The sequence below is a fragment of the Triturus cristatus genome, chromosome 10 (assembly GCF_964204655.1).
Source record: "Triturus cristatus chromosome 10, aTriCri1.1, whole genome shotgun sequence".
NCBI lineage: Eukaryota > Metazoa > Chordata > Amphibia > Caudata > Salamandridae > Triturus > Triturus cristatus.
The window spans coordinates 677,185,793-677,213,359 of NC_140593.1; the positions used below are offsets into that span (position 1 = coordinate 677,185,793).

At 44.3% G+C, this 27,567-nt stretch overlaps 2 protein-coding genes across 4 annotated transcripts in view; one reads left to right on the top strand and one right to left on the bottom strand.

Moving 5' to 3' along the window:
- Nucleotides 1-27,567, top strand: part of IFT140 (intraflagellar transport 140) — a 1,808,590-nt gene that overhangs the window by 1,113,955 nt on the left and 667,068 nt on the right. For both annotated transcript variants that reach the window (XM_085628169.1, XM_085628168.1), the window contains exon 18: nt 3,386-3,588. In XM_085628169.1, coding sequence (XP_085484295.1) covers nt 3,386-3,588 — 203 coding nt within the window. The remainder of the gene's footprint in view (nt 1-3,385; nt 3,589-27,567) is intronic.
- TMEM204 (transmembrane protein 204) overlaps nt 21,532-27,567 on the bottom strand; it is a 158,116-nt gene continuing 152,080 nt past the window's right edge. For both annotated transcript variants that reach the window (XM_085628166.1, XM_085628167.1), the window contains one exon: nt 21,532-23,388. In XM_085628166.1, the coding sequence (XP_085484292.1) occupies nt 23,144-23,388 (245 nt within the window). In that variant the 3' untranslated portion in view covers nt 21,532-23,143. The remainder of the gene's footprint in view (nt 23,389-27,567) is intronic.

Genomic DNA, 27,567 nt, shown 5'->3' on the forward strand with positions numbered 1-27,567 from the left:
CTGTTATTTTTGAAGTAACGAACAATCAATTTTCGATGCCCCAGTCCCTTCTAGCTCGATCCCTACTAACACGACAATGGAATAGGATAGGAAAGGATACTCTGGAACAAGCCCTAAGTTCAAATCCCTTTACTCTTAGCGATGATAATAATGTAGCAGCCAGTCGTTTTGACGACTGGATTACAACAGCTGTAGATAAATTGGCCCCTGAAGTGAATAAAATTTGTAAAAGAACTATGCCCTCAGCACCTTGGTACACTATAGAAATAAAAACAATAAAAATGAAATGCAGACGGGCAGAACGAGTGTGGCGAACTGATTACAGCCCTGAGCATAAGGCATTATACAATAAATGCCTGGAGGAATATAAACAGGCAATTGTAAAAGCGAAAAAGACCTTCTTTATGGATAAAATAAGAAAGGCCACCCATTCCTCAAAGGAACTGTTTAAAACTGTACATACTCTGGCCACCCCCCAACATGCAGGCAATTTTATTCCAGATCAAGCATTGTGTAACACAATGGCTGGCTTTTTTCAAAATAAAGTGCAAGTAATATATGATGATCTCTCGAATCTAGCTAAAAACAGGCCTGTTTGCAATTCTCTGAACATAAACAGTCGAGCAACAAATAGTAGACTGGATCGTTTTACGCCACTTAGTGTTGATGAGGTTAACAACCTCCTGATATCCACGAAATCTGGTTCTCCTAACGATCCATGTCCTCCAACTGTTTTTCATCTAGTTTCAGAGGTCATTAGCGCACACCTTACTCCTCTTTTAAATCAAGTTCTGGGAAATGGCAAATATCCTAAAGCATGGAAAACCGCCTGTATAAGGCCAATCCTGAAAAAACCTACTGCCGATCCACTTGAACCGAAAAATTACCGGCCAATCTCCCGACTGCCTCTACCTGCGAAGATCCTGGAAAAGGCCATTAACAAGGAGCTGGGCTTATACCTAGAAGATAACTCCCTGCTGGACTGTATCCAACACGGTTTCAGGCCTAGTCACTCGACAGAGACAGCATTGGTGTTGGCAACTGAGGAGATTCGGAGGACGGTAGACAGGGGCAATAAAGCTATTCTGGTTTTACTAGATCTGTCGGCGGCGTTCGACACCGTAAACCATACGGTGTTGGCGCAACGGCTTAAAGAGATAGGGATTGAGGGCACTGCACTTAATCTACTTACCTCTTTTATGGATACCAGACAACAAAACATACACTGGGAGAATGTGCGGTCTGAAATGTTTCAACTCCCCTGTGGGGTTCCACAGGGGTCTGCAATCTCCCCGACTCTCTTCAATATTTATGTCGCCCCATTGGCCAAATTGGTCAGAAAACATGGATTCTCACTAATTATGTACGCTGATGACTCTCAGCTTACCATCTCAGTTACAGAGCCCTTTGATGTTGTAGCTACTGGTTTTCATGCATGTCTAGTTGACATTATGCATTGGATGACCTCAAATTTCCTAAAAATTAACACTGATAAAACCGAGGTCCTCGAATTTGGCAAAGGTCCATCGGTATGGAATACTAGCTGGTGGCCAAAGGAGGCGGGACTCTGCCCTACCCCCGCTTTAAAGGTAAAGAACCTGGGGGTTACCTTGGACAATCAGCTAAACCTATCCGCCCATGTTAATAAGCTAACCTCTTCCTGTTTCCTCCTTCTAAAAACGCTAAGGAAAATCTTCCCTTTTATAACAACAGAGTTTCAAAAGACTATTGTAGTTTCACTCTTTCTATCAAAACTAGACTACTGTAATGCCCTTTTTGTGGGAATTGGCAAGGCACAGGAGAGGAAGCTCCAATCATTGCAAAATGCGGCAGCTAGGTTACTTATGAATATACCTAAGGGCCGCCCCACCTCAGAGGCCATTAAAACCTTACACTGGCTCCCGGTTCGACATAGGGCTAACTTTAAAGCCCTATGTCTAGTACACAAGGCTCTCTATGGAGGTATATCTAGAGAAGTAGGGAAACTCTTCACACGATATCTTCCCGTCAGAACACTCAGATCATCTACTGAAGGTCTTGTTTGTATTCCAAAAACGCGGAAGGTCAGATGGGGAGGTCGAACCCTATCTTACTGTGCAGCAAAATTATGGAACCAAATGCCATGTTCTCTGCGATGTCAACCGAACCGTCTAGTTTTCAGGAAGGACCTGAAAACCTGGCTGTTCGGTAAAAACTAATAAACTCACCTGGAGGAACGTCACGTCCCACACCCAGCGCCAAGACGCCACGGCATTCGTGCGCTTTACAAATAACACTTCACTTCACTTCACTTCACTTCACTTCAGTGAGCTGTAGAATGTGCAAGCGCCTCAAAAAGGACTGAGACTGTTGGGCAACTGCCTGTATAAAGCATACTGCGATGGGTAAACTACTGGCCCCCTAAAAAGAATAGTGCATGTTTCTCAGCTTCTCTTTGCATTCTTCTTATGAGGCTACCTTTTCCTCTATTCAGCTTTATTTCCTTTGACCTTAGGGTCTCTTTGGGCAGCTTAATGGGGAGCTGGAGCTGCAATACTGTTTTTTGTGTAAAATTAGGTATTCAGAAAAAATAGACGTGTAGGCTATGGAGATTGCACCTACAATCGGAAATGCCAACATACACCTTATTTAAATGTACATTTTGGTATTTGAATTTGAAGTATTACAGGATCCCTGCACGGAGACGGGAATAGTCTGCTTTTATGACTTTAATGAAGATCCATACAACGCAGAGCTAGGTTTACAAGTAAGTAAGATTTCATTGCAACGTAAGTTCTAGCATTTTGGGGAAAGTGCAGAAATAGCATGGGTTGAAAAATGTGTGTACAGTAATGAGTTGGGGCTTTAGTTCTGGGATGGTGTATCTTGTTGAGATGAAAATGTCATGTGCTGATATAATGGTCTCATATAGTATAATATCATAGAATATGCTAGCATGTAAAGATCTCTACCCTTGATTCTTAAGAAATAGTTCTCTCTTTTGTGTGCCATATTGAAATACTTTATTGTGTTTGGCTGTAAAGCTTCTACAGAGAGATATTCAAATGTATTCATTAACCTTACTTTGTAAAAAAAAAAAAAACCTGTTCTTAGTTTACGCTTGAACCTTTCCTGTTCAATCTGGTTTCACAACCATATGTTGTTGAACCAGCCTTCTGTTAAAACACACTTGCTTGTTAATTTAATGTTTCTTTGCAGTATTCCTTACATTAGGTTATATATGTTTAACCTGTGGCTATACTACTAGTTCAGACCTTTCATTCACCTTGCATGTCACAACCCACGACTATCTGTGGAACTCCACCTCCTCGAGATAGTGATGCGATACAATAACAGCAAAAAAGGTCCCACGAGTGACTTGGCTCAACTCTGTCATTTTTTTCAGTCTGGAGAGGAAGAGAAAGATGCCAAAGCAGAAATTGGGTCTTCCTCCTGGATTCCCCAGATGGTGTCAAAAAGGCCACTGCGGGACTTTGTCGGGCTGGAGGATTGTGATAAGAACACACGTGAAGCTATGCTGAACTTCAGCTTCTATCTTACCATTGGGGATATGGATGAGGCCTTCAAGTCTATCAAGCTCATCAAGAGGTGGGAGAACAAGTCCTTTTCAGCATCATTTCTCCTACCATGGCTTTCTCTCACGCCACTTCATTAATCCCTGTAACGTTTCTTCATGCATTCCTTTGTCCCCTGTGAGGTCTCTCTGTAAAAGCCTTTCTCTTCTTCCTCCATTGCAAATCCTGCTTCCTTATATCTTTTTCTGGAATCTTTATATTGCTGTAATTTCCTTTCTTTTCTTACTCATTTACCTCTCTTCAATGATGGTTCTCTGCTTCCACTGATTGCTTCTGAAGTCTTAATTCTTAATCCTTCTAGTCCTTTGTTAAAGCAGCCACCCTTGCTTGCTTTATTACCATTGTCATGCACCTTATCCACTGAGTGTGCAGAAAACCATGCTAGTTTCTGAGTTCAGCCCTGCATATGCTTCTGGACAATTCTGATTAACATTAGCTGAGCATTATCTGGTTTCATTGTCGACTATAAAGAACAGCTAACGCATTCTTAAAGTTGTTGTGTATGTACCGTTCTGCGTTCGATTTACAGCTTAGTGCACAGCATGAAAGCAGTAGATGTTTATATTGGCCACAGTACTTTTCTGGAAGTAGCACTGTAGTAGAAAGATTTCAGTTTCCAGATAATGTATGATCTTCCTCCTGGGTTACAGTACAAGTGTGCTGATATTACTGTGTTGTCTTCACTAGACAACATGACCGCAAAAGCTTATAAAAAAATATACCGCCACATTAACATTTTAGGTGCTCTCCTACTAGAGCTTCTCTCCATATGACATGCATTCACCACACCCCAAGTGACAAAATAGTCCCACTTGTTACGTTATTTCAGCATCTCAGCCAGGATGAGACTGCTGGACAACTGCCAATATAAAGCATGCTGGGATATGTAAACTGTTGCCTCCTTAAAGGAACAGTGCATGATTCTCAGCTTCTCTTTGCATTCTGCTTATCAGGCTACCTTCTCTTCTATTCAGCTTTATTTCCTGTGATCTTAGAGCCTCTTTAGGCAGCAGATGGAGAGCTGCAGCTGCATATCTGTTTTATGTGTACAATTGAGAATTAAGAAAGAAATAGCCGGCATAGGCTAAGGAGGTTGCACCTATATTCAAAAAATGCCAGATTATACCTTATTTAAATGTACATTATTTTTGAATTTGAAGTGTTACAGGATCCCAGCACACAGGGAGAATAGTCTGCGTTGGTGACTTTAATGACGATCCGTACAAAGCAAAACTAGAATTTACAATTAACATTGTCATTGGAACATACGTTCTAGCATCCCCACTTGTTAAGTTTTTTTAGCATCTCAGACAGGAAGTGAGCCTTCCTTTTCTGGTGCTTCCCGCTTTGTACGCAGTGTGGGTGTTCTTTTACTTACTCATCTTCCAGGAGCTTTTGTTTTTGTAGGATGGTGGGTGACTCCAGTGAAATGCAATAATATCTGTTGCAGATCCGGTGAGATGCTTGAAGAGGGTCCATGCAAGGAGTCTGAAGGAGCTGCACCGTTCATTAGAAAGTTACTGAAGTTACATTATTTTTTCTTCTAACTCAAAAAGGATTAAAAAAAGATGCAGTTTTGCACTAATGTACAAAGTCTACATACCTACTAACCATCAACGTATGGTAAACGTATGGAAACTGGAAAGTGTAAGATGAAATGGTCCAAGGATGTCTGGCTCTCTGGTACCTGTCTTTGGTGTAAAGAACCACGCCATGTTATCCAGAGAACCCCCTTTTATTGTCCCTGTCAGAACTCTATTGTAAAAGTGTCAGGGCAGACCATAGGACATGCTCTTAGATATTTTATGCTGTTACCCCTCCGAACTCCTGATCTGTTATCTTAGTTAAGAGTGGGAGGACTAGACAGTACAGCCCAGTGTTATCTATTACACAGTGTTATTTACCCGGTCAACAGTTTTGAAATGCAAATCAACCTCTGCCTTAGTGACCTAAGTGTTCCCCACCATCCATTATTAGAAACCGTCCCAAGATTCCTTCAAATTGCAGCATCCTGTCATTTATTTTGCATAGTAATTTCTCAAAGGCAGCCATTTCATGCATATCCTCTGGCCAGTTCTATAAGGTTGGGGTTGTGACTGTTTTCAAATGCTTAAATAAGCATAGAGGCCAGTTTTACTGCGCTCATCCCTACTCTGCATCATTTTAACTGTTTATTCGTGGTAAGGAAATATCGTGTTTTAAAATATATTTTACTTGTTTATTTCCAAAGCAAAATATTGAGCAAACATGGAGCAATAGTTTCACCACGTTGTTACAATATAAGCGTGAAGTGTCCCCAGAACAAGATACTCGACCTATTTATATTGATGGACCTGCACACATCATATTATTAACAGATGTTAGGGAACAAATTAAAATGTAACAGCAAGAAACAAAATAAGCTAATGCGAATATGTACTAACTTAGATTTAATTCAAGACCAAAGGGTACCCATGGGTGACAAAGTGGAGGAGATAGAAAAGAAAAAAGAAGGGGAGTAATTTATTTTCCAGCAGCACGATACATTCAAAGAGCAGGAGACGCTGTCAGAGAAGGCCACACAACCCCATCCTGTTCTTAAACTGCAAAATGCCAAGTTGTAAACCTAACCAAAACAATCATGAAGCTTTATCATCAGAATTGCTGTTCAGCATTTCAAGGACCACATGCCAATCAATTAAGTTCATCTAATTCCCATCTCTATGACTAAGACAACTCGTTGTGGTATTATGTGCTTGTGACCATTTGATTATCTTTATCATTATCATTAGCTTTGAATGCCATTGGGTGTTGATTTCCAATTCATGGCACATGCTCTTTTGGCAAGGATTAGGGCCACATCAGTGAAGCAATTAATGTGCTTGTCGCCTTTGGGTCTCGCCATAAGATCAAGTTTGCTCCTGCTGTGCACAACTTCTGTGTACCCATCCTGGCATACACCTTGACTGCTATCTGCTGCCAGTAACCACACAAATGTGGGCAGGCCACACCATGTGAATGAAGGAAACATCTTCTATAGCGCTTCTAGGGCATGCACTAGGGATCCCTGGAAACATTCTGTGTGACCTGTGAGGGGTACGGTAGGCACAGTGAAGAAAGTTAAATTGCATTAAGTCCATTCAGGCAATTTAAAAATAGCTGTACCAAGGAACAAACATGAAACATATGGTAGAGAAATGATTATGAGTAATTGTTATGCTAATTGGAGCTCCACTAGGGGCACGGAGAAAATGTTTGTGGCATTAGTGATATTGACTAGGCCAACACCTTTCCTTACAACTTGCAATTTTTGCCCTGTAATGTTCTTGGGATATATAAAATGAGGAACTCTAAATTACTCCAGTATTGGAACTTTCATAGATACCCATGCTTGAATCATCCCCCGTCGTCGAGATGGGAGTCCCCGGTGTATATATAAAAACAGTAGTAGAAATCATTACAAATCAAAAACTAGGCCTAGGCCCACTCTAGTTTTGTAACATATCCATCTCTTTTTGTAAAAGAGACCAAATAAAATCAACAACCAATCAGAGTCGCCTCACCCTGTAGAACCTTCCTGAGAGAACCTCAGATTTTCTACCGCACGTTGTGCTAGGGAGTCTCCACTGAGCTCTGTTCAGTTTTTTTCCTTGTTACATTTATTCCTAGAGTTTTTTCAAGAGCTTTTCTTCAACTTTCTTCTTCACCTTTACTCAACATGTCAGAGAAGGAAAAAAAGGCCTTTTAGAGCTTGTGCCACCTGCTCTAAAAAGAGGCTTTACGTGGATGACCCTCACAAGGACTGCATCTATTGCCTGTATCCAGATCATACGGCCAAAGATTGCAATGTATGCCGTACTTTTCCCTCCAAAACCTTGAGGGACCGTGAGGGTCGTCTCCTGACCTGGCTCCAGAAGTTAAAATCCAGGAGGGAGCCTATCTCCAGTGACAACAGTGATGGTGCCTCATCAGCTGCATTTTCTTGAAGATCTCTCAAAAGGGGGAGATCTGACCCTTCTTCTTCTGAAGACCGTCCAGGGAAAGCCTCTAAAAAGACCTCTCATGGGTCTGACGGGCAAAGTCCAAGCACATCTCCTCACCGAGGTGTAAAGGAGAGAGAAGGACTTTTAACAGGAGAGCATGCAGTGAGAAAGTCGAGCTCTGTTCCTCTAGCTTCTCCTCCTCACAGAAAAAAGGACTTCAAAAAGCCCTCTTATGTTCCCTCTGAGAAAAAACATGTTAAGAAAATTCCACCGTCAACGATGCTGCCGACGAGGAAACCATCATCTTCTTCGTCGACACGCAGCGAAAAGGTAAAATCTCCTCAGTCTTCTGTGACTCCGACGGGGTCGTCGACTAGAGTCTCCTTACCTTCACCAACGGTGCAGTCTTCATCGTCGACGGCGGTTAAGTCTGATGCGGCGTCAGCAGTCATGGCGAAGATGTCGTCGACGACTTCAACGAGGATGGCGACGGCCGCGGTTACAACAACAGCGACGACGTCAACGGTCATGACGACGGTATTGTCGATGGGGCCGACGATGACAGCATCTACATCGTCAATGACCTCGTCGACGACAGATACAATTTCTGCTGTGACCATCAGGAAATGTCACATTACTCCTGAGATCACTTCCCCTAGCAAAGTGACACCTCTGATACCTACTCACCTTATAGAAGAGGAGGATTCGGAAGAAGAAGGTCCATATGGCTATGCACATAGCCCTTCTGAACTGCATGTTAAGTGCCAGGACTTGAATTCTGAGGATGAGTATAATGACGAACAGGAGTATGATCCTCCCGAAGACCTCCTTGATTTCGGACTTACGGTTCATGCTTTCTGACTATAAAAAGAGGCGTCCAACGCCATCTCCAGTGCAGGAGCTTGTTTCAGTTCCCGCTCTTCCGCTAGCGGGGCCTTCCACACCTCGGCTGCCGCCACCTCCACCGCAATTGATAGTGGATCCACCACCTACAGTTCCTCCAGTCCAGGATGATACCTCGGATGAGGACTAGGGTCAGACGGATCTCCCGGAAAGGGAATGGGATGATTACATTATCCCTACTCCTGCTTCCCCTTCTCCGGTGCCAGTGGATTCTCCTCCTGGGGACATTGGTGGTTTCCATACTTTGTTGGAGAGGGCAGCTAAAAGGTTTGATCAGCCTCTGCCATCGGTGCAGTCGGAATGTTTCTTGTAGGACTTTAAAGCGACTTTTAAAAGGTTGGTGAGGACAATCCCTATTGTTGGTCACGTTTGGAAAGAGGGACTCAAGATATGAAGACCCCCGCTACAGTGGTCCCAGTGCTTCCTCGTTTAGAGAAGAAATCCATGGCCCCGGAGGACAGTCCGGATTGCCTGGTGAGCCAACCGAAGATGGACTCTGTTATTTCCTAGGCAGCACAGAGGAAATGTAGAAATCCAGTGGATCCTCTAACAACGCCTCCAGATAAAGAAGGCAGATCCTTGGACAATGCTGGCAAAAGGTTCTCATCAATGTCCAGCCTGCTCGTCAAGGCGGCTAATGCTTTAGCCATCTTAGGCCGCTATGTCCTCCAGATGTGGTGCGACCTCTCCCCCTATTTAGACCAACTGCCTGAGGACAGCAAGGCCAAAGCACAAAAGATTCTCCAGGAAGGAGAGAGGGCCTTATCGGAGGTAATCTACTGCGCAATGGACATTCTAACAACTGTGTTCCGTTCCCTGGCTGGAGCTGCAGTACTACGACGCCAAGGATGGCTCCATGCTACCTCATTCAGACTGGAGGTTCAAAACAAGATTTTAGATCTTCCATTTGATGGAGAAGCACTCTTTGGTAAACATATAGACAATGCGCTCCAAGACATTAAAAAAGACACAAACACTGCGTGTTCGTTAGGGATGCTGCAATACCGTAAAGTCCCCTTTGGGGTTCAAGAGGTAGAGGTCTTCCCTCATATAGAGGAGGATACCAGCAATACCGGTACTCCTCGTATAAGCCTGCCTCGCAGTCCTACCGTCCGCAGTATATCCAGCGGCAGGGTCAGTCCTCATCTTATTCAAGATGTAGGAAGAGCAGGACGCCAGGGGAAGGAGTCCTCTAGGCGCCAATAGCAGCTGCATGGCTCGGTCTACTGTTCCTCCCCCTCATGTAACACCTGTGGGGGGCAGGATATCGCAATATTTCCAGGATTGGCAACGAATAACATCGGATCGTTCGGTTCTCAATATCATCCAATTCGGGCACACATTGGAGTTTGTCCATCCTCCTCCAACCAAGCCCCCTCGCGCCACAGCAACAAAACTTCTTTGTCTCCTGCATTTAGAGGTCTAACAGATGCTGCAGAAAGAGCTGATAGAACCGATCCCCATCTCGCAGAGAGGAGAGAGGTTCTACTCCCGGTTGTTTCTGGTTCACAAGACTGTGGAAAAGTGACGCCCTATTTTAGATCTGTGGGAGCTCAACACCTATCTCATCAAACATGGTCTCCTTACAGGACATTCTTCGTTTTTTAAATTAAGAAGATTTTATGGCCACTCTAGATCTAGAGGATGCATATTTTCATGTTCCCATTCATCCATCCCACAGGAAGTTCCTTCGCTTCATAGTAGCCAAGAGCCACTTTCAATTCAAGGTCCTCCCCTTCGGCTTCAGATCGGCACCAAGAGTATTTACAAAAATACTAGCTCCAGTGGCAGCTTTTCTAAGGAAACAACAGCACCAGGTTTTCCCTTACCTGGACAACTGGTTGCTAAAGGCTCCTACCAAAGTAGCAGCCGAGAGGTCGGTGACAGCTTGTACAAAGCTGTTCAGGAGTCTGTGTCTTTCCCTCAATGCAGAAAAATTAAATTTGTGCCCTTGAAGGAACGCCAAATTCCTGGGAGCCATATTGGACACATCTCAGAACAAGGCTTTTCCTACAGTGGAAAGACAAGGAAAGCTAAGGTCAATGGCCCACCTACTTCAAAAAAGAAGGTCACTGTCAGGTCGCCTCTACAAGTCCTTTCTGGGATCCATTTCGTCCTGCATTCCTCTGATTCCTCACTGCAGGTTACGAATGCGCCCTCTTCAAGAACAGCTGGACTTGCAGGGCTCCAGGTTGAGGAATCTTTCGAAGATGTGATCACAATAGCAGCGCCAATGAGGGAAGCCGCCTCATGGAGTACTCGTGAGGAGAACATTTCCCAAGGTCTCTCCATCATGGTCACCCCAGCTCCTCAAATTATCACAATAGACGCATCACTGGAGGGCTGGGGAGCAGTCTTGCAGGACCTCCAAATAAGTGATCGGTGGCTGAACCACCAGCGTCTGTTACACATCAGTCTGCTGGAACTCAGGGTGATTCGCCTGGCCTTGCAGGCTTTCCTCCCAAGGATAAAAAATCAATTGGTTTTAATAAGGACAGACAATACTACGGCCATGCAGTATATCAACAAGCAGGGCAGCACAAGATCTCGTCTGCTATCAGCGGAAGCTCAGGCCATCTGGGAATGGTCGATCTTGTATGGAGTCTCACTAAAGGTGGAGCATCTCCCAGGGACGCTAAACGAGACAGCAGACACACTAAACAGACTGAAGTCAGTCAGCCACGAATGGGAGTTGGATCAGCAGACTCTAGAGAAGATTTTTCGGCTATGGGGCAGACTCGCCATAGATCTCTTTGCTACTCCGGCGAACAAGAAATGCCGGTTCTACGCAAGCTGGCATCACCATCAGGGATCCTTGGGGAATACGTTATCGATGGCATGGTCAGGCGCCTTTGTTTACGCTTTTCCCCACATCCCGCTGATCTCCAGGCTTCTCAGGAAGCTGAGACGGAGATATGCAAGATGATTCTAATAGCACCGTCTTGGCCTCACCAGTACTGGTTCACAGAGCTTCTTCTTCTATCCCTGGAGCATCCGGTGCCTCTGGAACCAATCCAATCTCTGTTGACAATGTCCCGGGGTCAAGTGTTGCATCAGGATCCCCGATCCCTGCAATTATTGGCATGGCTCCTGAGCACAGAGAATTTCTCAATGTAAGACTTTTTGTGGAATGTAGAGACATTCTCTCTCAAGCTCGTGCTCAAAGTACAAACAAAACTTACCAGCTGAAGTGGAAGAGGTTTTACCACTGGTGCCATGACTTGGGGGTTCATCCTTTCTCTTGCTCGGCTCATGAAATCCTTCCTTACATTCTTTCCTTGGCGAAAGCGGGTCTGGCTCATTCATCTATTAAAGTTCATCTCGCAGCCATATCTCGCTTCAGGAGAACATCCTCAGGCCCTTCGCTCTGGTCGGCAAGGATTATTAAGCAGTTTATGAAAGGCCTTTTTCGAGCCTTCCCTCCAGTGAAACCTCCTCCACCACTTTAGCACCTTAATCTGGTCTTGTCCCAGCTCATGAAGCATCCCTTCGAGCCTATACATAAAACAGACTTGGAATTTCTCTCTTGGAAGGTGGCTCTTCTTCTAGCCTTGACTTCAGCTAGGAGGGTCAGTGAGTTACAGGCACTCACCATTCAGGAGCCCTTCCTTCAATTTAAGAATTAAACAGTTATACTCCGTACCAACCCCAAGTTCATCCCAAAGGTACCTTTGGACTTTCATTTAAATGAACCAGTGATACTTAAGTCTTTTTTCCTTCGGCCGAGAGGTCCCTTCACTCATTCGATATTCAACGTTGCCTGAAGTTCTATCTTCAGAGAACCAAGGATTTTAGAAAGTCACCCCAACTCTTCGTGGCTTACAGCACCCCTCTTAAGGGTTTTCCCCTTTCCAAACAGGGTATAGCACCTTGTATTTCAAGCGCTATCAAATATTGTCATCAAGCTGCAGGGAAGCCCCTTGAGATGAAGGTCCATGCTCACTCCACGAGGGCGATCTCTTCTTCCACTGCCCTCTTTGCTGGAGTGCCTATCCGAGACATATGCAGGGCAGCAACCTGGAAGAGCACTCATAGCTTCACAAGACATTACTGCTTAGATTCTTCAAAGCTCAGCGACGCTGCAGTGGGTCAAGCAGTCCTGAGGAACCTCTTTCAATAAGCGGTGAGCTTTCCCTCTCATCCCTCCTTCCTTTTCCCTTATACCTTCTTCGCACATTCTTTGATAGATTTCAATATGGGTGCTTATTTCTGAGTGCATGCAGGGATATATTGTTTACATTTGAATTTTGAGGTTATCTTTTCTTTCACTGCCTTTTAAAAAAAAAAAAGAAGAGAAATAATCGGTATAGTCTAAACTGCAATATTTGATATTTATTGCTTTCTTTATTCTTATTGAAGCATTGTTGATATCAGTTTGATTTGATACACGCAAAGAAATGTTCTCGTGACTGCTAGCTACTCTGATTCAAGCATGGAAATCTACGAAAGTTCCAATACTGGAGTAAGAAAACAAATTACCTACCTGTAACTTTAGTTCTCCAGTATTGGAAACATACATAGATTCACATGCGACCCACCCTCCTCTTCTGGGAAAGCTCGACATTCTGCATTTTATGGTTATACTGTGGCACTACGGCTACGAAAATCTGAGGGACTGAGTTTCTCTCAAGAAGGTTCTACAGGGTGAGGCTAATCAGATTGGTTGTTGATTTTATTTGGTCTCTTTTACAAAAAGAGGTGGATATGTTACAAAACTAGAATGGGCCTCGGCCTAGTTTCTGATTTGTAATGATTTGTACTACTATTTTTATATATACCGTGGACTCCCATCTCGACGACGGAGAATGATTCATGTGATACTATGAAAGTTTCCAGTACTGGAGAACTAAAGTTACAGGTAAGTAACTTGTTTTCTTTCTGAATAAAATTCTTGAAAATAATTATATTTTATGTTTACAGGCGACTTGGTTAGAGGGAGAAACATTTAATTTTGAAGGTTTTTTTACAAATATGTACTCAATCGTGTATTTTGGCTACTGGTTGCCCTTTGCGGGGACAGGGGCTTATTGCTTTAAAATCTACAAAACTTGCAAGAGACATCAAGCATATACATGCACAATTCAATTGGATCAGGCATGTAAAGTGGACGTGTTTAATAATTTAGCATCAATCACAAGCATGATTATAGTTAATGATAAATCATTTAGAATAAATCAGCAAGATCTCTTTAATTAAGATTTTAGTATTATATGTTTCATTTAATCAAACACCCTTATTTGAATAATGATGACTTTAACTTGTGATTCAGTCCTTCACAGGAATCGCAATATGACCACAATTAACGGCTGCATTTACTATCCCCACAGCAGTTTTTCCTAAGTGTAACAGTTTCAAGATGGATTGTGATTAGTAAAGAGTATTAAACATTTGGGGTTTTGTGTGCTTGAATGGACGTCATAAATCAATACATTCCTGCACCCCAAACTTTCATTGAGGGCAACCAAAAGTTCCCAATAGATTCCATTTTTATGCAAGCATGCTATTTTGGGTTGCTGATGGATTTTCAGGTAATACAATTAAAAGACAGTGGCTACTTTCTTTTAAGAGCATATTTAAACAGAAAGATGTATAAATGTCTAATTAAGAAAGCAGTCGACTGTATAGAGGATAATTTGAAAAGGAAGAGCCATAGTTCTATGAACGTTTCAAATAATTTATAAAAGAGTGCACTTTGGTTTCATGAACAATGTTTAAAATTCAAAAAAAGTTAAGAAGACTGAAACAAAAAATTATTTTAAACTGTGACTTCGTCTCTATTAAAGAATAATCATAAAAGTTAAAATTCCATTACTAGAATAGGTAATATTTTAAAAAGCACTGACTTATGAAGTCTTAACTGTTGACTTCAAAAAGCATCCTATTGTAATACAGACTTCCAGGTTGTTCGTCATCCATTGAAAATATAATGCTGGTCTACCTTTATTAAAGATATGGCTCTTAAGAACCGGGATTAAAAAACAATGTTTAAGAAATTCACAAAGAAACACAAAATGGTGCAGTCTGTGGGGAGGATTCCTTGCAGGGGCAGATAAGAAGAGAAGCTGACTCATATTGATCCAGCAGTAAACTAGAGAAGGCTGCATACAAAGCCCAATCTAAATCTTGTTAGCTGTAATCTTTTCTGAGAGCTTGTAACCTAAGCAAGGTATGGGTCTGTTAGAAATGGGGGTCTCTAGTTGGCAGGTTGTGACCCTGTCCAAGTAGGGACCCTTCTTCGTAGTCCGCATAAGGGAGTTACACTTCTAAAATAACCCCTGCTCACCCACTTGGTAGCTTGACACGAGCAGTCAGGCTTATCTCAGAGGCAGTGAGTAAAGAATTTGCACGTAACATACAGTAATACAGTGAGAACACTACAAAAGGACACTACATCAGTTTTAGAAAAATAGCCAATATTTATCTGTGTAAAACAAGACCAGAACAATAAGAATCCAACATAAAATTACTTAAAAATATCAATAAGCAAGAATAGACTTTAAAAATAGTTGCATGTAGTCGATACCTCTGTCCAGGGCTATCACGGCGCTGTGAATTAACAAATCCCACAGTTCTGGCCGGCTGCGGCATCACGGGCCAGCTATGGTGTCGTGAAGACCTGCAAGACAGTACCTTTAGAAATGCAGGGTGTCGGGGACAGTACGATGTGCTCTGATGAGCCCGCGTCAGGAGGCACCGGGTTCTGAGGTCAGTGCAGGAATCATTGGGCCTTTGAAGTCAAGTGCGTTGCAGATTGAACTCCGTGCGGTTGAAGTTGGGAGTGCCGGCGTCAGGGCTGTGGTGTGAAGAGTAGTGGTGCAGGTGCAGCATGCAGTGCCTTTAAGTCACACGCATGCAGCAGTTCGGTGATGGTCGTCCAGCAGCATCAGTGAGACCAGGGCTACGTTGCTAAGTGGGGCAGTGCTCGTCATTGTGCGTGCAGGTCACGGTGCAGACAGTGATGTCATCATTGCTGTGGCGGTGTTATCGAGAGCCCCAAGGTTGCAGTGCAAGATGGGACAAAGCGGAGTGCAGGGCTCACAGGTCGCGGTGCAAGCAGTGGCGTCGGTGGACGATCTGGAATCAGTAGTGCTTACGTCAGTGGGCTAAGGCTGCAGTGTGGGACGGGGCGGTGTGTCGTGTAACTTAGAAGCTGTGCCCCCAAACCACGGTGTAGGCAACGTTGGGGAACTCAACTTGGAGCAGCATTGCTGGTGAGACCAGGGCTGCGGGGCGAAGCGGGACAGTGCTCCGTGTTCTCCACGAGCGTTGTCCACAGGTCATGGTGCAAGCAGCTGTGTCTGTGATGGTGTTGTGGCATCATCGGGGATACCAAGGAGGTGGTGTGAAGCGAGGTGGTGCAGAGTGTGTTGCCCACAGGTCACGGTGCCAGGGCTGTGGTTTGAAGTGCAGCAGTGCTCTGTGTGGTGCCTTCAAGTCACGGAGCTGGCAGCGGCGCGAGGGATGGTGTTGTGACGATTTTTCCTCTGTGGCAACTGAAACAACTAGTTTGAGGAGCTGGTACCCAAAGGATCTTGAAGTCTTTGCTTTTCCTGAGACTTCTTAAACAGGGGGCAAGCTCTACCTCAAGTACTTGGAGACACTCAGAAAGAAGTTGCAGAAAGTTCAGCCCAGTCCTCGCTCTTCCCAAGACAGAAGCAGTTACTGCAGGCCAACACAGCAAAGTGGTAGTCTGTCCTCACAGCTGCTCTAGCTCTTCTTCTTGGCAGGTTCCTTGATCCAAAAGAGTTCTAGAACCCTCGGGTCTCTAATATTTATACCACATTTTTCTTTGATGTTCTGTGGTGTTTGTATAAAGTTCTCCTGACACATAATCCAGTTCTATCCTGCTGAGGCCAGGTTCACTACAGGAGGTGGCGACAGCGTTGTGGAAGGCAGACTCAGTCCATTCAGGTGCATGTGGCAACTCCTCCCACCACTCTAGATGCAGGACAGACCCATCAGCAAGGCTGTGAGCGACCCAGGAAAGGCAAAACATACCTCAGCCTCCTTTGTGTCACTGTCTAGTGTGAATGCACAAACCAGCCCCTGTCAGTCTAATACCCGGACAGCTAATGCACAAACAGGCAGAGGCTCGTGGTTGGTTAGACAAGAAAATATCTACTTTCTATAAGTGGTATTTCCAAACACACAATATAAAAATCATCTTTACTAAAAGATGCATTTTTAAATCCCGAGTTCAGGCATACCAAACTCCACTTTTCTAACAGCTTCACCTGGCCAAACTTCTTTTCTAAAAGTGTTACAAAGTAGCTCCTGTGCTAACCTATAGGAGAGATAGCCTTTCAACAGTAAAAACAAAATGCACTGTATTTCACCATCAAAACATGTAACAAACACCAGTACATGTCCTAACTTTACCTCACACTGCACCCTGCCCACAAGGGTACCTTGTGCCTACCTTAGGGGTGTCTTATATGTGAGAATAGGGATGGTTAGGGCCTGGCAAGTAGGTGCACTTGCCAGGTTGATATGGCAGTAGAAACTGCATGCAGACAGTACAGTGGCGGGTCAGAGAACCCTTTGAAAAGCTGCTTGTATGGGTGACACAATCAGTGCTGCATGTTCACTAGCAGCATTTGGTTTACCGGCCCTGGGCACACCCAGTGCACTGTACTAGGGACTTAGGAGTAAATCAAATCAGCCAATCATGGAAGCACCAAGCCATAAACACAATTTACAGTAGGAACACTTGCCCTTTATTACTGTTCTGCGTATTGAAGTGCACAGAAACACTAAACCAGCAAAAGCAATATCCAGAGTTCCGCCAAAAACAGGATCCAACTCCAAAGTCGTTAGAAAAATTATGTGTTCATGTAAGGTATGTTTTTGAAGCTGTAATGTCTCTCTAATAGATTTCCTATGCTCCCCAAAGTGTTTTTTAGACCATGTTCTTTCCCCACGGGTGATCAGTCTGCCTAGGACATCAGCCACCTGTTTGATGTAGCAGAGCCTAGTGATTTTCAAGTCAAGGTCGCAGGCTAAGAAATCCTCAACGATCTCTCTATTAAGAGTGGTGTGTATGTTGGACCAAGCTAACAACCATAATAGCATTGTTGCTAGTTTGATATGGTCCTTCACACTGCCAAGACCAGGTTCTTGATGCTTAAAATAGTGAGGACTGCTAAGTGGTAGACCGAAAAGACACCAGTAAAAGCGATTTTATTCTACCTGAATGATATTTGTTTAACAATATCCCCAAATACCGACTCTGAAAATGAAAATCGGTTAGCACTTTCAATTTAACTTTCCAGTAAGAGTTCAATTGGTTTGTTTCCTACATTCTGAGCGATATTGAACAGAATGGCAACAGATTGACCAACTCTAAGGCACTTGGTGGAAAGATTGAGAAACCAAGAACTGGACAATGCAAATGTTACTCCTGGGTATGAGAAACGGTAAACTTGCCCAATACCCCAGAGCTTTGACCGAGATGCCTAGATCTTCAGATTTTGATGTTCTAGAGGGAGACTGGAGGAAATTTCTAATGTAACAACCCACGCTAAGAAAAGCATCAATTATGGTTTCCCCGTGGCTACTACTGTGAGACAGGCATACATTTACTACGTTGGGGTGCTTCTAAATAGAGTTAGCGAAAAGTAATGGAATATCAGCCACTTTCCATCTTAGCCATAGACTGGACACAGGTAGGCAGCATCCACTAGACAAAGAATTAGTTGATTACTGTCTGCACCCGTGTACTATAAAGGTCAGGATATCCCTCTCAGTGTCCCCAAGAACTGCAACTATGTTGCACAGATCAAAAACAGAAAAGTGTTTGAGCAATGAAATCTATTTTAGAACAACAGTACCCTTTGGTGTGAACTAAAAATGAGTCTATCAGTGTAAGACTATCTCTTATCGTCACAATTAAAATTGCTCCTTTGTACAATCCTGAGACATTGTGAAAGAGAATTACTTCGGTGTCTCAATTTATCTAAAACCCAAAATAGGATTCCTATGTTACAAAAATGATCACTCGAACAATGATTATAAAAATTCCTGAGAAAGAAATGAAATTGCGGAGAGCAGATTATCAGAAGATTTGTATTCCAGAATGGGACTTTGGTATCAAAATTGCCTTACACTCAAAAGAGACCCTAAAAATGTGACATATCCACACTTGGCTCTTCAGAGGAAGAGGGAGAGGCAGGCAAAAAGTAGCTTGAGTATCCTTCCTATGTTATTTCATCCTTTGCCAAAGATTCTTGTAGCAATATAACATTGAAAGTTTTAATATAAGTCTTCCAACCCTCCACTGTTAATTTGGATGCTATTCCTAATCGATACCTGCATGTCATGTTCACGCTCCGCAAAGGGTGGCTAGCCACAAGGCATTTTCTCTGGATGTTGTCAGCTCTAATAAAGGAGGAATCGGCCACCAAATCAGCTTTCACCTCAAAACTTGTTAGTCCAGCTGATTCTGATCAGACAGAAGTTGAAAACAATTAAGGACTGAAAATGGATCCACAGGTCTTGGGAGGGACGGGACTCAAGTGCCATGGTTCTGAGAATGGATATCAGCCCCAGGTGACTGTAAAAGAATCACAAGAGTACGTTTCTGATGCAGTCTGTCTGCAGTTACCTTTATGGTTCTTGTAACAGGAGATCTTTAGCCAGTTGGTGCTGATAAAAATGTATAATGATACAGTTTCTCCTTAATATTCAAGAGAGGGACCCACCAAAGCCACCCTTCTCACAAATAAGATGTCATAATGTGCAGTATTAAAGTCAGTGTGTTGAGTGAGCCAATGATAAACCTTGTCCATCGGTTGGTTAGCAGTCTCAATGGCTTTCCTTGATCGCACTGGAACATTGGCCAAAAAGCCCACATAAGGACAAGCTACAGGTGGTCAATTAAAAGGTGTTGCCTGAGTTAATAAACTCGGGCTTCCATAAGTCCCTATCTCCGGGTGCCTGCTCTCACTGTTGTCATGTCTCCTCTGATTTGTCACTTGTGCCCTTGTCACTTTCTTACTTGAATTAATGGGGTTACGTAGGGTAGATGACACTTCGTCAGACTTCTTCGTGAGATGGCCAGTTGGAGGATGCTGTGGTGCTGTCTCTGTATTAGAGGGAGAAAACACAGTTGTGTACCACTGGTATAAGGAATGGGACTGAGGCTGATCCTATGAGTTTAATAATAATGAATTCTATCTCTCAACTACTCAATTATTGGGCTCAGAGAAACCTTGATCATTCCCTTTAATTTATCATGGAGCATATCCCAGGACACAACTTTCCCTCCTCACACCATGGTCACAGAATAACATTCAACTGAGACGTTTTCCATACCAGCTGTAAGCTTTGGAGCATGAATTACCCTCTTTTTCTCTTTGCTGTGGGTCCAGATTTATTCAAAGGTGACAAGTCCATGCCGGTGGCTTCACCCTGTGTGTCAAGATTTAATGCATGGTTAGCCACCCATGAGGGACCACAGACCAAAGCAGGCAAAGGGCCCATGGTTGCTGGTATGGAACAGGTGGATACTTTGGACAGGCGCCTCCCGTCAACGCAGTCTCCTTCGATATAACACCTACTGCCTGTTTCAAAAAGACTAAGTTGATACCCTTAGGTCTAAGATTAATTTTACAAATTCCAGCCATTTTACACTTGCCCATGGTTGTGGCAAAAAAAAAAAGAAATAGGAATAAAGTGTATAACAGGAAGGATACGTTTGCCCAGCCTGTGCGCCCTCAAAATAAGGTTTTTAGAGACTCAACAATCAAGTTGTGCCCCTGAAGCTGTACCCAGTGAGTTTCAAAGCAGCTAGTATGAGCATAACCAGAGCCCTCAGCTTAGCTCACATCTCAACTATCTTAAATCTAAAGCGGAGTGGGAGAGAGGCTCTGTTCGTAATATGTCAAGACTGGTCTTTACTTTGACTTCTTGATTAATTAAAATTAGTAGTACCTGTGTTCGGTCAAAGGGCCAGCCTATTCTCATTCTCCACCGGGCAATGACAGGTGAAGACAGGGTCAAGCTTGGCCCAGGCTTTTCCCAGGAGTGGCCCCCCAAGCATCCCTTGCAGCACGTATGTCAATAACACTTTACGGTGTACAGTCCCTGATGAAATGTGGGTATCATATTGAATGGAATTATACTCTGATGGGCTTTGTGAGTGAATGGAATATGTATAGACAGCTGATGTAGAATTAGTGTCTCTTTTTACTACAAATTCCCTAAAAAAGACAATATCCTCTTTCAACTTATCAAAAGCTGCGGGTTCTGATGATCTGCCTGCCATAAAAGTAATTTCAAATATTGATTTGTGGGCTAGGGTATTTGTGCAGGTATTTTGTAGAATGTTGCTTACAGGCTATGTACCAGAAAGCTGGAAAAGAGCAATTATTAAGCCAATATATAAAAATAAAATCTTCAATTTATCGGTTTATGTTGGTGTAAATTCTTTGTGACATTATTATTTGATTGTCTGAACGACTGGATTGATGGCAATAACTTGATCCTTATTGATCAAGGTTTTAGAGATGTCCATTTTACCATAGTTCACTATTTTTGACTTTAGTCATTAGCCCTAACAGTGATTGGAATTTCAGGAGACTGTTTTGTTGATTTTATGCTACTTTCGATTTAGTCGGATTTAATTGACTGAGGCTATTTGGGGCCAGCGTCTATATATATCCAGCATTGTGTTCTAGAAGGGATTGATGTTGTCATGTTGTTGCTGATAGTTATTTCTGTAACAGCCTTCCTCAGGTCTTGTCAGTGTGGCCAGCATTGATAGGGACACTCATATGGAGTATGATTCCAAAGATAGGATGCAGTGACTTATCTTATGGAGAATTAATTTAATGAGTGTAACTTTTTTACCACTATCTTCAAATCTTATTACCCCAGGGCGACAGGGAAAATGCCAAGATCCTAGTGTCTGACTTACTTGGAATGTCACAGTTCACAAAGTGTCATAAAACTGTATTTAGTATTTGTCACATATTGTTTTAAGTACTTGCAAGTTTGTAGGCATTTTAAAATATTCCTCTGGTACTCAGATCTAAGGCATATGATCATGCTCTTATCAGCTAAGCAAACAAATACAATGTTGCATGTACAGGTGCATTGAATTGTATTTATTATTTGTATGTAAACACAGCCGTACAAACAAAAGCCTTTGTCTACATTAGGGATCCAAGTGTACATCTTAGTATACAATATTAGAGGATGCATTTTATGATATCTGCAGAAAAAAATATAATGCCTTAAATATTCCAGTAATAATTTAAAATAAAATATTGCATTATGGTACACCCAGGTGAAAAATCCACAAGCTTCCATTTACAACTAACACTTCCAAGGGATAACGACGAGCAAGGCAATGGTAAAGCCGTTTGTCAGCGTTAAATATGTCAGTTTGGCGGTGTTCCTGTAAGCGGGACATGGCATGTTTGCAACAGGTGTAGAGGACGTAGTAGACTGGCAGAAGTCAGGGTGTCTTTGAGCACTTTACATTACTGGCAGTTGTTACCAAAACTAGATACCAGATGTGAATAGTTTGATGTTCTATGTGGTATGAGACAACAGTCCTGATCTGGTTTCCAAAGGACAGATCTGCACGATGAAAATTCCATCAACATGACTGGTGATTTGTGTTAATGTATAAGCAGAGAGTCAAAGAATTGCATGGGTGCTGTGATTTATATACTCCATCTTCCTGAATGGGATAATTCCAGAGATGGAGCAAGGCCAAAAATGAGAACATGAGAGCTGTCAAACCTGTAAATATCCATTTTGAAGAAATGATGTAACAGCTGATTCCAGTCTCTGTGCTATGCTTTTACACCATAAAGGCCACCTAACATAACATGATCATTACTGAGCTCATCTCTCAATTCTTAGGTTGACTGTCTGTGAGGAAGCGAATGTGATCTTCCTTCAAGGAACGGTCATTGAATGAGTATGGAAGAGGAACAGGCTTCACATCTCTACAGGTGAAACCTCAGTGTAAATCTAAGCATTGGTTGCTGTAAAGACCCTGCTTCTCCCTCGTCGCTGGAGATGATCTGGAAGAAATGGGTCAACTTTAAATTAGTACGGCAGGGTGCCAGTTTTATTGTAATGTATGGGAATGAGAAGTGTGCGGAACATGCTTGGTAGCCCAGGCTGGATATCCCAGATAGCACAGGCTGGAACTTCTAGGCAGCACAAGAATCCCGTCCAACATATGAGGGTTGGAGGAAGCACACACAGAGATTTTTTATTAAGTGCAAGCAACCTGTTCATGACTTCTCTCACTTATTGTTTGGCCCTGATATCACATGGTGGCCCCAAGCCTGACCCAAAGGTTTCCTCCAGGTATCCACCTACAAGTCCTTTCTGCTGGGTAGGTGTTAATTGCAAAAGTGTGGCTTCCACACTGAACAACTGTCGTGTAGCCTGGGAGCAGTTCCTATAGATTCTTGCGTCCCTTTCCCATACACTCCTTCACACTGTATATACTCCGAATCGCACATGTATTACATTTTTCAGATGTGCAGTGAGAGAGTGAAGTCTGTGTTTGACTTTGTTAGTGAGGGAAAAACAATGAAGCAGGTCAATTACCCAGCTCTTCCTGCATACATTTAGCTGCACTGCCCCTTTATTTCCTGCTTCGTGTGTTTTAGGTGACACATTTTGATGATTATACAAAAGAGGGAGGCGAAGAAATTTCTCCCCTCCCTACTCCTACTCTCAGCATGGTGACTCCACATAGTCATTCTCCAGCCCGCGTCTGAAGCGAGCTGTCAGAGTGCGGCTAATGACGATGACCCTTGGTGCCATGCAGTCCTCCCGACGGTGGAGGATATTCCAGATGAGGATGGCGGCTGCCAGGGTGGCAAGCAGGCAGGCTCCAATGTTTAAGTAGCAGGACCATGACAAGTGGGTGTAGGGTCCAATCCGGTAGAAGGTCACCAATCCAATAACCAGCACGAAGCCTGCAACGAGAAGGAAAGTACACGTGTCAGGAATACCCACTTTGGCCTACAGTGCAAACTGTGCTATCAATTCTAAGCATTGTGTTTCTCCCTCCCTGGCAGATTTGATATGTGTCATTTGTATCTACAGTTCAGTCCTTGGTGTTATTGGTCCTAAAATAGGATCTCGCCATCCTTTGCATTTTTTTACATGTCCATGCCATTTCGCCCGCAGTTCAATCTGTTTTGTTAATGGTCCCACCTCGACATGCCATCCTCCCTCGCAGATTTTGATGTCCATGTCATTCAAGTCTAAATTACAACTTTCTTGTTAGCAGGCCCATTGTGGTATGTTAACCCATCTCATAACACTCACATTTGGTATGTTGACTAGTCCTTGTTGGAAAGTCCCCATCTAGCTCACACTGAGAGGACATAAACTGGGATTGGGGGATGGAGGGATCGGTGATGTGGTAGGGAGAAGGTTTAGCAGAGAGAAATAGGGCCACATGGAGAGGGACACCACCACCTGTGGCATGGGTGGCATCCTGCTTAAAAATAAAAAGCACAGAGTTAGACAGGACAGAGGGGTCACCTCTCTTAAGAAATATGCAAAATAGTAAGAAAGGAAGGTGGTGGCAAATGAGGTGGGCAGCAGCATTTAGACTAGCGGCAGAGCCAATCCTGTCTGTGTTTCCTTGTCATGGACCTCAGTCCGTTTGGTCCTAGCCATCATCAGTTTCTTTAACTTGACCCACGTGTTGTGGTGTTAACGAGGTGATAACAAGGGATGCTCCAACCTTGATAGCAGCCACTTACCATGTGGTGCTTTCTTGTTTAGTTACCCTGTAACATTATGGGCTTTCAGTCAAGAAAAAAATTCTCTTTGGGTAACTCTATCATATAAATGTCATACTCATACAAGTAAATTATATCACCAAAACATAATTAAAGCTAAACCATAAAAATCCCAATATCAAAAAAGCTCAATATGGGTCAATTAGTTCTTGGGTAATTTATTATACATTTATTAAAAACGCATTATAACACATGACTTTATATAAAAAAGAACATTAAAACAATTCAACTATCAACACACTTTTTCAAAGTACAAAAAGAAAAAACATGTACTAACATTGAATATTTTTTTACAGTAGGACACACAAAACGGGAGAACATGCAAGAAAAAATTTTCTAGTCATTAAAAAACTCCACTAGTCTGACATTGATCATTTGTTATACAGAGAGACAGCCTCTTCTACTATAATTCATTTGGTGTAACAAATGTCACAAACATCTAGAATTCGTTTTTTTAAAACAGGCATTATGGGCTTTGTCACACATTATCTGCGACTTTCTTCTTACATGCAGTTAAGGGTGGAAATATTCTTAGATGAACAGCTTAATAGAAGTTCAAGTGTTCATTATGCAGGTTTAGAGATTGCAGCAGCTGCATTTTATCTTTGTGTGTTAGTACTTCAAAGGCAGTCATTGTGTCCACTGTACCTGCTGTGGTGGTTGCAGTGGTGCTGGAATAATTTTCTTAGTGTGATTGCTGCCATCAGTGTTACATCACTGAAGTCATAGGGACTGTGAAATATCCAAGAAGAAAAAATGTTGCAAATGAGCTACAACCATTCAGAAGGAGAGTTGGAAGGGTGTAGAATGTAGCTCGTGGTGCATTTTGGAGCACTCTGTTGCACGTATGTTACTAAAACAAGGTGTGGTAGTTTATTGCCTTTTAGTTCATTGCCATTTACAGAGGGTACATTTTGCACATTTTTTTTTTTTTTTTTGTAAATCTATTTTTATTGTTTTAAACAAGAACATTCCTTGGTATTTGACACAATAGGTAAGCAGAGAGTTGGAAACATATGTGGGGTATCACCCCGCATCAGGATCAATAACTACTACTTCATGACATGCAATCAGGCTAATTTGTGATCACTGTCCACAGTGGAGCCAGCTACAGTCTCTTTGACAGTCCCGGTGCAGTCACATCAGAAGTGACGGTATTAACCGTACCTCAGCCTGGCTCCGTGTCTGTGCGCGGGTGTCTCCCGCCCCATTCGGGTAGTGAAGAACAGGCAAAATACCCGCAAGTCCCAAAGATTATACATAACAAAACCTTAACAATGGCAGCATAGACTGTACATGCAGGCTCAATACCCTCCCAGCGTTCAGTAACCCCCCGCCCCTCCACACCCCCCGAGGATCCCCCATGTGTGTGCCTCGGCTGTGAACATCGCTATGCAAGTGTGGGTGTCATGGCACCAAGGGAGGAAGCAGGCAGGGGCATATCATCTCGACAGAGGGGCATCCCCCGATCCACCCCCACCCCCACCCCCGCCAGCTCCGTCGGCCACCTCCTGCAACTCCGCGCGACCCTCCGCGCCTAGGCGTCTGAGCTTCCCCAACAGCTGCTTCCAGCGGTCTGCCATGGGTTCCCTCCGCAGGCCCAGTGTTTCCTCCCTCTGGATGGCGGTCCCCTCAGCCCCGGCCCATGCCTGAAATGAGGCACTCCAAGCCTGCACGCGCGGCGGGTCATGTGCTTTCCACCGCTTCGTAATGAGGCGTGCCGCTACCACTAGCCCCAGGTCTAGGAATCGAGACGTCACCTTATGCTTACGCGGTCGTTTAAAGTGGTGCAATATGTGTTCGGGCCAGTCGAATGGGATGTTGCGGTCCACACTCTCTAGCAGCAACCCACTGACCGATCTCCAGTAGAGACCCAACCGTGGACAGCTCCACAACATATGTAGGAAACCCGCCCCCGGCTCACTACATCTAGGGCACACTGCGTCAGTACGGTGAAAATACCGGTTGATTAACTCCGGCGTGAGGTAAGCTCTGTGCACGATAAATAACTGAATTTGGCGGAACCGCAAGTTTCGGGGTATACGCACCGGGCCCTTGAGTATCCTTTCCCACTCACTGTCCTCTAGCGGTCTTCCCAGGTCCAGGTCCCACTTAGCGCGGAGGCGGTCCAGGCTAATGGACGACAGCTCCCTCAGCGAAGCTGCAAACCAGCGGATCAAGTGCCCTCACCTCCCCATGACATGCAAGTATTGCATGGTCAGATGCAGGGTGGGTTCCAAGGTCATATCCCCCCACTGGGCGGTCATGCTCGCTATCAGCGAGCGAACGATGCGTCAGGAACCCACCGGGCGGGAGCCCGTCCTCCGATACCAGGGTCTCGTATGGGATGAGCTCGCCCTCCCGGTACAAATCTCCCAACGTGCGCACATCAGCTCCCCACCAATCCGCCAGCATGGGGGCCGTGAGCACCCCTCCTCCACCAGGGGAGCCCTCCAGCGGTATTGCCGGCGCATACGGGACAATAGTACGCGTGAGGAACAAGGCCTTCCGGAAACACCTATGCGCCACTTCCAGAAGGAGTGGTAGCGGGCGCGCAATCCTATGTAGAGGATGGAAGGACCTGGTTATTCGCTCCAGAGAGTATGGCGCCAACTCCGAGGCCGTGTCATCCCTGCCCCTATCAGCTAGCCAGCGGGCCACCCACTGCAATTGAGCGGCCAGGTAGTAGTGCTCAAAGCAAGGGGCGGCTAGACCACCTCTGTCTGTCGGCAGAAACAACTTCGCGAGCGCCAGCCTGTGTCTGGCGGTACCCCAGACAAAGTCCCGCAGCAGCTGATTGAACTTACAAAAAAATGCGGGGGAAATATACATCGGCAGGTTGGCGAAGTAATACAGGAGGCGGGGGAGCATGACCATTTTGGCCAGCGCCACCCTGCCCGTGATCGTCAGTGGGAGTGCGCTCCAGAAGCGCACCTGCGACCTGAGCGCCGTGACCGCCCTCCCCAGGTTCCCATCGAAGAGGTCGGCCGGGCAGCGATAAATTTGGATCCCCAAATAGCGGAAGGTGTCTTCCTTCCATTGGACCAGCGTGCCATCCAGGCAGTATCTCGGATCGTCAATACCGGCGCTAAAGGCATACAAGCATGATTTGGCTGCGTTCACACGCAGCCCCGAGATGGCGGCGAACGTCCTCAGCAGCCGCGGCAGCTCCTCCGGGACACGCCCCACATCCTGCACATAGACCAGCAGGTCATCAGCGTAGAGCGACACGTGGTGGACAGCGTCCCCCAACTGTATACCATCTCCCAGGGTTGCCCGCACAGCCACAGCCAGCGGCTCAATTGCCAGGGCGAACAGGAGCGGGGAGAGCGGGCACCCCTG